This window comes from Ambystoma mexicanum, chromosome 9, assembly GCF_040938575.1.
Source record: "Ambystoma mexicanum isolate Mex_15411 chromosome 9, UKY_AmexF1_1, whole genome shotgun sequence".
NCBI lineage: Eukaryota > Metazoa > Chordata > Amphibia > Caudata > Ambystomatidae > Ambystoma > Ambystoma mexicanum.
In genome coordinates, this window is record NC_090931.1 from 1,285,017,767 (window position 1) to 1,285,029,900 (window position 12,134).

The 12,134-nt window shown below is 49.2% G+C and overlaps 1 protein-coding gene across 3 annotated transcripts in view; it reads left to right on the forward strand.

Moving 5' to 3' along the window:
* Positions 1-2,281: 2,281 nt before the first annotated feature.
* Positions 2,282-12,134, forward strand: part of LOC138489065 (protein mono-ADP-ribosyltransferase PARP14-like) — a 1,946,959-nt gene continuing 1,937,106 nt past the window's right edge. For all 3 annotated transcript variants that reach the window (XM_069616628.1, XM_069616629.1, XM_069616630.1), the window contains exon 1: positions 2,282-2,538. In XM_069616628.1, the coding sequence (XP_069472729.1) occupies positions 2,346-2,538 (193 nt within the window). In that variant the 5' untranslated portion in view covers positions 2,282-2,345. The remainder of the gene's footprint in view (positions 2,539-12,134) is intronic.

Genomic DNA, 12,134 nt, shown 5'->3' on the forward strand with positions numbered 1-12,134 from the left:
CCACATCACCTTCAGGAAACGACTCAAAACCTGGTTGTTCAACACTGGCAGCAACATCATTGCGGACCAAAAAGAAATACACTAAGGGACACGGTTGGACTTAACAACAGCAATATCTTAGAGGATCAGAACACTGCACCACCCCCAACTGTGTGCAACAACTAGAGTGATCAATGAAGATAAGGCTGCCCAACCAAACGAAGGACTTAGGGATAACACCCACATGCAATTATGCCTCAAGGAAAACCATACGGGTAAACCATTAAAACCCAAGCATCACTCAACCTGCCCAACCACAACCAGGGCCACCCTAACCTGCCCACCCACAACTAAGGCTGCCTGGCTGAGCAGCCCCCCCTCTAGCTCTATAATGCCAGCTGCGCACCCTTTTGCAACCGACCAGACATCAGGTATACACCCAACACCCATGAACCTGGACAAGCAACCAGGAACACACAAGGTACAACCACCCAATGGCCACCATAACCCGCAGGGAAGTCAGCCCCGGACCTAGAGAGTAGGCGAGATGAGCGGACAAATCACAAATAAGAAAGATGGTAGATACCATTAAGTGCCAACCAAAGACTCACATCGGAGGCTTCACCAAAACCGACCGCTTTACTAACCCAGTTGCCCTTCCTTACTCCTCCAACATAACCAATGCCACCCTTGATTGGGAGCTAGCCACACTACACATAAACACACCAAGAATCAATCTAAGGTTTACACCCTACCGTCTCTCTGAGATTTTGGAAACAATCCTAGAGGGAACTCCCTGGCACATAGTCCATAAATCCATCAACACTACACAAATACACACCAACTAAATAGTTACTCATAGACCTAACAGCCATTCGCAACTCTGGACCCTTATTGATACAGCTAACCAGTGCGCCGCACAACCACTTTCCACCCAAACATCACAAGACACACACACCAACACAAAAACTAGCACACATCTGAGGCACTGAGTCCGACCCATACAGTTACAACACACAGGGCCTCCCGAACCAACTAGCACATGCAAAACAATACTCACACACGCCAGTTCCACCTGGTTCTGAACCTAACCTATCCTCACTAACAAAGCCGGCCCTCCTCTCTTGCAGAGCCACGTGAGCACCTGGAGACTGCCCTTAGATAGTAGTGGTGCACGGTATACATCAACATAACATAACATGTGCGTGATCTAACATAATACATTTCGTATCAATCCGGATCTAACTAATATCTAACGAATGACATACATATTTGTACATGTTTTGTTTGAGGTGGGGCTAACTAGCTGACTACAAGTTAGCCCCCCCTTCTAAATAATTGCTTATAACTTCTGTTCTGTAGCAGATCTAACATTGAAAATGGTTGATCAAACGGATCTAACAGAGATCTAATGCTCTGTCGATTCCACATAATTGGCGCAAACATTTTAGCCTCTATTCACCAGCCTCCACTGTACATCATCTGTCTGTCACCGTGTATGATGTGTATTTTAATTCATACACACAGGGGCAGGGTGCTCCTTAATGCTGGCGTCAAGCACCACACGCCGTCATTGCATCCTATATATATTTATGTAGAAGATACAAATGTTAGTCTGGCATAAACCTTTCTTCAGTAGAGAAATCTAACTTTGTTGTATAATACATATTATTTGCAGTTTTAGTAATAATCCATATTTGGGTTCCTCCACACAGAAACTCCAGGGGAGATTTCTCACCTCTCCTGTCTGCGGCGGTGCCGCCGCTGGCCCAGTGCAAAAAACGTATGGGGGCCAGAGGCGTTGCTGTAGCCCCAGATAGAAGCTCAGGGGGTAGTGCTACAACCAAAAGGCTAGCTATCCCCGATCCCGACAGTCCTGAAATTAGCATAGCCCTGGATATTTCCAGACCTAGCAACACCTCACCAAATTGTTTGCTCTGGGCCTCACCACACCTGACAGCCCTACACTCTGAGCGAGAAAGAGAGAATCGGAGTAAACCCTTCACCAAACAGCATCAATATGCATATTCGAATTGATCCTCAGTGCTGCTCAGAGACACATGAGCATACAAACTTTCCCAACTATGGGCGCGCCTATTCTTTGTCTCGCTTGTGCTCGTAAACCACTGGGGAATCTCCAAGACAAAATGGTCTCTGCATATTGTTTTAACTAAAACTAAACGTGAAATGCTGGTCGATCAGGTCTGAAGACCAGAGTTTTTTGAGAGATACTGGAAGAACGGCGCGCCTCCAGTACAAGTGACGTCACTTTCAAATAACGAAACAGAAAGCAAGGCCCAGTGAATCGAAGTAAACTGCTCTCGAACTGTCCATACTCCAGGAGCGACTGCCTCACCAGCACAGCCATGGGGGAGGACGGATACCCCTACCCCATACTGGTGCGCGGAGGCTGGGGGAAGCTGCTCTGCCCCCAGGCGCTGAAAAAAAACCTCCTGTGCTACTTTCAGAGCCAGGAGAGGTCGGGCGGGGGGGAGTGCCACATCACAGATTCCGACCACGTAGACGGGCAGCTTCTGGTGCACTTTGCAGAGAAAGAAGGTACGAGGCGCACGCGCACCTCACCCTCAACCTGTTGATTCTCCAAGAGGGGGGTCATCATCCCATTGAAGTCAATGGCGACACACGCTTATTTTATAGGACGATTTGCTGCGCAGGTGATCCATGTCTAGGAACGCTTTTTGCGGATGGATGAAGGTTTACCTAGAGGCTGACCCATTTGAAGTCCATGGCAATCAGTATATGTGAAGGGTATTGATTTGCTTTTAGTGCGAACGCATTGAAGTCAGTGGGAGACATTTGGTTTGCTGGGAAAGTCAAATATAGTCAATGATCCTCATGAGTGGATGGTACACGCGTGGCATGTTAAACACCTCTCTTATTGTTGGCAAGCGTGGTATATCAAATACATCTGATTTTTGGAATGCCACCCAGTCATGAGTTGGGATTGCACGGAAAGCACAGGATGCATTGAAAATACTGCATGGGGTCCTTAACCCACATTAAACAACACTATGAAACTACTTTAGGCTTTAGACTTCAATGCGTCCTGCGTTGCCTTAGACTTCACATATCTCTTGGTGGGAGTATATATAAATATAAGCACAGTTAGTTGAGTTTTATAGTGGCTGCCAAAAGTAAAATCTCCAAAATTAAATTAGATTGATGATTAGATTCATCGCTGTGTTACAGTTGAACTTAGAAAGTGTGCCTAACAGCATAATTGTGCTAAAGTTGAACCCAGAAAGTGTGCCTAAAAGCGTCACTGTGTCAAAGTTGAACTTAGTAGGTGTCCCCTTATAGTGTCACTGTATTAATTGCTAAACCTAGAAAAATGCCTAAAGTGTCACTGTCTTAAAGCTGAATCTAGATTGTGCCCCTAATAGCGTCACTGTGTTAAAGTTGAACTTATTAAGTGTTGGGGGTGTGTCCCGACCCCCGGCGTTACCCGTAAGCCCCCCAGCACACAAGGACTCACACACACACGTCCTTCTGGCTCAGTCTTCCCGGTCGCACTGACGCGGCCGGGAACGCCCCGTTTATTTATGCTGCACGCAGCAGCGTGCAACATCACGCCGCCGCGTGCACGTCCCGTCATCGGGCAGCGCCACACTCCTCCTTTTTCGGGAGGACAACAAACAAATGCCTTAAAACCAAATAACAATATTACTACAGAACATCAAATAACAAATCCCCTTTATTAACATCCACCCGGGGCCCCTTACTTAGCAGTCCCCGGCTTCGGACCGATCAGATAAGGGTCCCAACACGTAGTCGCTGAGGTGAGCGGGTTTGCCTCGCCCAGCCCTCTGAGGGTACCTCCCGCTTACCTCCGGCACGGGTGATCTGTCCACAGGCGTTCCCCGGGCCGGGGACTCAAGCATGCAGGGTATCTCTCCTCCGTCCTCAGGGACCACCAGCAAGTCCGGATCAGGGGGTGGGGGTCAGTTCTCGGATCCCCTAGCTTCTTGAAGAAGCTCACATTGCGGGTGACAGTGGACCTTCCGTCCAAGGCAGTCACCATGGATCCCTTGACTGCCACGACGTCCAACGGCTCCGGCTCATACGGAAGGGAGAGCGTTCCATGGGGGTGTCTATTTCGAATGAGGACTTCATCGCCTGGCTCCAGCCGCTGCGGTCGAAGCCCTCGCCTGATGTTCTCCTGCTGTTACTTTTATCTTTTATTTCTCTGGAATAATCCCCACATGCGACTTCGTCGGTAAAAACAATACAACAAGGCCTACCTTGTCTTCGTCCAAATCTGAAGAAAGGATAGATCTACCTGGAGCCTGCTTCCGACCCCTTCTAACTCAGGTATCGAAAGGAGACTCCCGGGAAACCCTCGTGGGGGAGAAAACCCGGCTGCCGGTAGAGAGCGTTGGGTGCAAAGCTGGTTTCCACCTCTCAACGATCTTGCGGGATGAAGTCTTCTAATGGTAAGTAAGTTGTTGTTTATGATGTATCAGGCTCATTAGAGATCTGGGAATAAATGTATAGAAGTTAGCGAAGGTAATGGTGTCGGACTTTCTATGAGGGTTAGATGAGACAGATAATACCTGCAAGTGGTAGGGACCGGGTGTCGGCAGAGGATTTCCGATCGCTGTTTGGTAGAAGGTGTGCCTTTAAAGATGGAACCCAGACAGGGTTCTGATAAGGAGCAGAACGGTAAGCTGAAGAACTGGGTTTCTTTGGGGGAAATAAGGAAAGAGTAATTAGAAAGATCTGAACTATATCTCTGATAACCGGGGGAAAAGCGGAAAGAAGCTTACATGAATGAAGGCTGAGACACACCGGTGGTCGAATGGAGTCGATAATGCAAGTGTGGTTGACAGAGGAGGAGGGGCTTCTCTGCTCGAAAAGGAAAAGGAGAGAAATCAAGGGTTAGTAGATGCTAAGGTTCTAGGGCAATTGTAATGTGAGGTACCTAGCGACAACTCACGAAGCGAAGCCTCTGATAGCAGTAACAACGCGTTGTTGTTCAGGAGTCGTGGATTATTGTAGTGTATCCGGGATGGGAGGCGGAGCTGCGCTCCCGTCTTCCGTCCTGACAACTAGACCATTGACACCGAGTATAGGCGCCATGTTGGAGGAACACAGCCGCAACTTTGGTTGAAGCCGCCAGTGGTTCCATAATAGACCGCGTCGGAGACCCATCGTAACAGTATGCCCCCTTCCAAGGGAGGAAAATCCCGGTTTACCCGGGTGAAAGCGGTAAAAAGCACGAATCAACCGCGGAGCATGAACCGCGGATGCAGGTTCCCAGGAGCGGTCGGCGGGGGTGTAACCCTTCCAGTCCACAAGGTATTGAAGAACCCCTCTGTGGTAACGGGAGTCACAAATCCCTGAGATCTCATACTCCGGACCTGAGTCTGTCATCACAGGAGGGGGAGAACCACACGTAGAGCGGTGGAACTGGTTGCGCACATCTGGTTTTAGTTGTGAGACGTGAAAGGTGGGATGAATGCGACTCCAAGAACTAGGGAGTCTCAGTTTGTAGGCTACCGGTCCGAATTGGGCAATGATGGGAAAAGGACCGAAATATTTGGGTGATAGTTTAGAGGGAATGAGTCGCCTGGGGAGAAACTTGCTGGCCAGCCACACTCGATCCCCGATGTGGAATTGTGGGGCAGGAGTTCGATGTCTGTCGGCTTGTTTCTTGCTCCTGGTCTGGGCTTCCTGTAGGGCCAGACCAGCTTTGACATGACCCTGGTGAATGGTATCGATCAAAGCGTCGATGTCTGGGAATTTGGTAAGGGTGGAGGTCACATGAGGAAAAACTGAAGGGTGAAATCCATATGTGCAAAAGAAGGGACTGGTCTTTATGGACGAATGTGCCGTATTGTTATAGGCAAATTCTGCTAAGGGTAGCAGATCCTTCCAGTTGTCCTGGGCCGACGAGACATAACAGCGAAGGTACCCTTCCAGGGTCTGATTTAGTCTCTCCGTCTGTCCGTTGGTCTGCGGATGAAAGCCGGAGCTTAATGCTCTCGAAATTCCCAATGCCTGACAGATGTGTTTCCAATACCTCGAAGTATACTGTGGTCCTCTATCAGAAATTATAGTTTCTGGGAGGCCGTGAAGAGAGAAAATACGTTCCAAAAAAACCCGTGCCATAATGGCTGCTGAGGGAATAGTAGGCAAAGGGATAAAATGAGCCATTTTAGTTAAACTGTCCACGGTGACCATGATGGTGCTACACCCCTTAGAAAGAGGTAAGTCCACTATGAAATCAGTAGAGATTATCTGCGAGGGTTTGACTGGAAGTAGAGGTTTCACCAATTCCCCCAAAGGGGAACACCGAGGTGACTTGGTTTGTAGACAGATAGTGCAGGAAGCGAGATAGTCTCGCACATCAGTGCGTAGCGAAGGCCACCAAAAATGTCTCTGAATGAGTTCCATGGTATTAGTAAACCCTCGATGTCCTGCCGCTTGAGAATCATGGCATAATCGTAACACCTCTTTTTGGAGTTCGGAATCAGGAATGTAGACTTTTTCTCCTTTGAACAGAAAACCCTGACTTCTTGTTAATCCATACATCGATAGTAGGGTAGTGTCTAGGATCTCGAGATCTTTGGATTTATTTTCCAGTCGTTGTAGAAAGAGACTAACAACTGATATGGACATTGTCCTTGGAAACATAGGTTCGGGTTTAAAAGGGACCTTTTCTTGAGGAGTCTTTCTGGATAAAGCATCCGCCTTCAAATTGGAGTTCCCTGAAACAAAAGTAAATGTGATCCGATACGGAGAAAAGAAATAGGCCCATCGGGCCTGCCGACTATTGCAGGTTTGTGTGTACTGTAAAGATCGGAGGTTATGATGGTCAGTCCTGACCTCTATAGGGTGTTGGGCCCCTAGAAGAAGGTGACGCCACTCTTCAAAAGCCCGTTTGATGGCTAGGAGTTCTTTCTCCAACACTGTGTAGTGCAGTTCAGCCGGTGAGAGAGTTTTAGATAAATACGCCACTGGTCTTTCTATGTTTTGCTCGTCTGGTTGAAGTAAGACGGCCCCTAAGGCATATTGGGATGCGTCGGACTCCACAATGAATCTTCGACTTTGATCTGGTACTTGTAAAATAGGGGCCTGAGAAAAAAGTGTCTTGAGTTGTTCAAATGATCTCTGTGTCTCAGCGGCCCAAACGAATGGGATGTCTTTTTTCAGCAGATACGTTAAGGGTTTGGTCATCAAGGAGAAATGAGGGATGAATCTTCTGTAAAAGTTGGCGAAACCTAGAAATCGTTGAATGTCTTTAATAGATCGAGGAGAGGGCCATTCTGTGATTGCCGATATCTTGTCAGGATCCATTGCAATACCTTGTTGAGTTAGAACGTAGCCCAAGTAAGAAATGGTGGTTTTGTGAAACTCACACTTCTCCAGTTTACAGAACAGATGATTCTGTTGTAGTCGCGTTAACACTTCCCTTACATGTAAAACATGTTCTTTCCAGGTAGAAGAGAAAATCAAGATGTCGTCCAGATAAATGATAACAAAATGTAGGCTGATGTCTGCAAAAATGTGATCCATAAATCTTTGAAATACTGCTGGGGCATTCATAAGTCCAAACGGCATGACTCGATATTGATAATGACCAAACGGCGTGCGAAAAGCCGTCTTCCATTCATCCCCAGCCTTTATTCGAATTAGGTGGTAGGCTCCTCGTAAGTCAAGCTTGGTGTAAACTTTGGCTCCTTGTACTGCTTCTAATATATCGGGAATGAGAGGCATGGGATATTTGTCCGGGATGGTGATTTTGTTTAAACCCCTAAAGTCGATGCAAGGACGGAGCTCGGTGGTGTCTTTTTTTGGTATAAAAAACAATGAAGCTGCTGCGGGGGAAGTGGACTCGGAAATCAGACCGTTCTTGAGATGTGTGTGTAGATATTTTTTTAGTACTTCTTTTTCTTTGGCTGATAGAATATACATTCTCCCGAAAGGGAGTGGACGATCTGGGATGAGGTCTATCGCACAATCGTCTCTCCGGTGAGGGGGAAGTTCTGAAAACTCAGACTGAGAGAAGAGAGAACGGAATGAATGATACTCTGCTGGTAGGGAAGAGACTTCATTTACAATAGTATGGGCAATCCCTGTCTCCTGCTCCGAATTTGGTGAAGGGGGTTTCGGTAAAAAGTGACCGTGAACACAATGTTCGGAACCTAAGAAAAGAGTACCCGCCGTCCAGTTGATGTAGGGGTTGTGGACCCGTAACCACGGGATACCTAGAATGACCGGATAATGAGCGGTCTTAATAATGTCTAGCTCAATGTTCTCATGATGGGAGACCACCGTCATCTTTAAAGCTCTTGTGTGATCCTTAATAGGCCCAGATATAAGAGGGCTACCGTCGACGCTTTCCACGGGGATGGCTATGGTCTTAGTAGTACGTGGGATAGCATGTTTCTTGGCCCAAACATCATCAATAAAGTTACCCGCGGCTCCGCTGTCTATTAAGGCGGGCACGTTAACAAGACACATGTTATCCCAAGCTAATGAAAAACTTAAAGTAATCATGGTGTTTCCATCTGCTAGGATAGAAGGACTGATAGTGTAATTTGGAAGGGGACTGATAGAAGTTAAAGAACCCGAAACCGTTGTCCCCTTTACGGTCGGGTATTGGCGTTTCCCGTTTTCCTCGGGGGTGCAACCGTACATTCTTTAACAGTATGACTGTTTGATCCACAGTACATACACAATCCTTGTGTCTTTCTCCGTGTACGTTCTGCAGGAGAGAGAGGACCCCTTGCGTTACCTAATTGCATGGGCTCCTCGCTCGTATACGATTTATGAGGAGAGAAAAAAGATTCCATATGGTATCTAGGATTCTTTCCTTTTCGTTTTTCTCTGTTTCTTTCCTGGAGTCTATAATCTAACTGCATCACTAGAGCAATAAATTCAGTCAGGTTGTGAGGTCTCGGAACTCGAGACACTTCGTCTTTTAGTTCTTCCGATAACCCTCTTCTAAAGAGAGTAATCAGTGCATCGTCTGCCCAAGAGGTGTCAGCGGCCATCTTTTTAAAAGTAGTTATATAGGCTAGGATGTCCAGGTTCCCTTGTTTTAAGTCAAGGAGCCTTTCCTGAGAGGCGACAACCACCTCTTGTCTGCTGAACATGCTGCGGATACTGTTGCAAAATGCCGGATAAGAGTCCAAAATGGGGTTGTTATTGATGACTAAAGGAGTGGCCCATGCTAAGGCTGCTCCTGTCATTTGTGCAATCATATGGCCCACTTTGTCTCTGTCCGTGGGAAAAAATGCTGCCTTAAAGGCAAACTGCACTGTGCAAGATTCAAGGAATTCTTTCACGGCTTGGGGATTGCCATCAAAGCGACCGCCTGGTAATGGCCCTGGAGGGACTTCTGAGCTTCGGGCTGTCTGTCCCCCTTGCTGGTTAATGCAGTATTCTCTAATTTTAACTGCTGGACCTCTGCAGAAAGGGTCTGCATGGCGGCCATCATTTGTTGTAGCTGTTGTTCCATTGTTAATGCCCGTTGAATATCCCCTGTGAGTCCTCCAGAGCTATTTTCGGGCGTTGCTAACTGTTACTTTTATCTTTTATTTCTCTGGAATAATCCCCACATGCGACTTCGTCGGTAAAAACAATACAACAAGGCCTACCTTGTCTTCGTCCAAATCTGAAGAAAGGATAGATCTACCTGGAGCCTGCTTCCGACCCCTTCTAACTCAGGTATCGAAAGGAGACTCCCGGGAAACCCTCGTGGGGGAGAAAACCCGGCTGCCGGTAGAGAGCGTTGGGTGCAAAGCTGGTTTCCACCTCTCAACGATCTTGCGGGATGAAGTCTTCTAATGGTAAGTAAGTTGTTGTTTATGATGTATCAGGCTCATTAGAGATCTGGGAATAAATGTATAGAAGTTAGCGAAGGTAATGGTGTCGGACTTTCTATGAGGGTTAGATGAGACAGATAATACCTGCAAGTGGTAGGGACCGGGTGTCGGCAGAGGATTTCCGATCGCTGTTTGGTAGAAGGTGTGCCTTTAAAGATGGAACCCAGACAGGGTTCTGATAAGGAGCAGAACGGTAAGCTGAAGAACTGGGTTTCTTTGGGGGAAATAAGGAAAGAGTAATTAGAAAGATCTGAACTATATCTCTGATAACCGGGGGAAAAGCGGAAAGAAGCTTACATGAATGAAGGCTGAGACACACCGGTGGTCGAATGGAGTCGATAATGCAAGTGTGGTTGACAGAGGAGGAGGGGCTTCTCTGCTCGAAAAGGAAAAGGAGAGAAATCAAGGGTTAGTAGATGCTAAGGTTCTAGGGCAATTGTAATGTGAGGTACCTAGCGACAACTCACGAAGCGAAGCCTCTGATAGCAGTAGCAACGCGTTGTTGTTCAGGAGTCGTGGATTCTTGTAGTGTATCCGGGATGGGAGGCGGAGCTGCGCTCCCGTCTTCCGTCCTGACAACTAGACCATTGACACCGAGTATAGGCGCCATGTTGGAGGAACACAGCCGCAACTTTGGTTGAAGCCGCCAGTGGTTCCATAATAGACCGCGTCGGAGACCCATCGTAACACCTGCTCAATCCTTGTTCGCCGGTCTGCCTCGACCTGTGTTGGTTGTGGATTACCCCCGGCTCTTTCTCACCCACCTCGGGCAGCAGCCCCTGAGGACACCGCTTGAACAACGCCTCCGCCGGGGCCACTTCGGTGGAGGCATGCGGGGTGGTGCGGTACACCCTCAGGAACTGATGGAGGGCTCTCTGGAGAGACTGTCCCTGGCCCTGGGCAATTCTGAAGGTCTTGTTCAGGGTCCTCATCAGCCGTTCGGCTTTGCCATTTGCCCTTGGCCAGAGGGGTGTGATCTTCTTGTGCAGTACCCCGCAGCTCTCCATCAGCTCCGAGAACCGCTCGCTCTGGAACGGCGCCCCGTTGTCCGAGCACAGTGTGTGTGGGAACCCATGGGCCATAAACACCTTTTCCACGGCCACCACTACGTGTTCGAATGCCACCGACTCCACAAATTCCACTTCGGGGTACCTGGAGTGTTCGTCGACAAGCACCAAGAAATGGGTGCCCGTTGTGGTGGAGCTGAAGTCCGCATGAACTACCTCCCAGGGTCGCGTCCCCCGAGGCATCGCTTCTATGACCAGCTCTCGCTGCAGAGGAGACGCCGCCTGACACCAGACACAGGCCGCCACATAGTCATCCACTTTCCGTTCCAGTTCCGGGAACCATACTTTCAGTCTTAACCGGGCCTTGGTCTTGGCGGCGCCCTGATGTCCACGGTGGGCAAGAGTGATTACATCCTTCACCTTGGATTGGGGCACGACAATGCGATCGCCTCTGAGCAGTAGGCCGGACGCTGAGAACGACAGTTCCTCCCGGACCTTCCACAGCTGCTCCAGTCCGGTGCTGGCCTCCTGAGTGCGCCCTGCCAGGGCCTCCAGCACCGACTTCCAGGAGCCCTGCTGCATGGAGTGTCTTAAGATTTTGAAACACTCATGTCCCGCTGCGGCTGCTTCGAGCTCCTCCAGGGGCATCGCATTTGGTGTGGCCGCCTCCACTACCACGCGAACATGTTCATCGGCCTCTTCAGCGCATGTATCATGGTCTTCCCCCCAGGCGCACCCGGGTGTCGAGAGAGGTAGTCTGCTGCGTTGTTCGCCCCCGGCCGATACACCAGGGTGACCCCGTATTCCAGGAGAGCGAGCATCCACCGCTCAATCCTTGCCGGTGGCTTGGATGACGACCAAGCTAGGATGGGAAGCAACGGCTTGTGGTCTGTCACAACCGTCACTGAGCGCCCCAGGACATATAGCCTGAAGTGTCTGTAGCCCCAGAGCACCGCCAGCGCCTCGCACTCGATTTGCGAATACCGTTGCTCGGTTTCCGACAGCGCCTTGCTGGCGTAGGCCACCGGGCGGACGCCCCCATCACGATCAATCTGCGTCAGCACGGCGCCCAGGCCAAACGGGCTGGCGTCCACAATGATCTCCGACAGTAATGCAGGGTCGAAGAACGCCATGGTGTCGTCCGCTGCCAGTGCACCCTTGATGTCATCGAATGCCGCCTGCTCAAGCGGGCCCCAGTGCCAGGTGGTACCTTTCTTTGTCAGTGCTCTGAGCGGTTCCGATCTGGAGGCGAGATTCTGAATAAACCGGCCACAGTACGTAACCATGCCAAGGA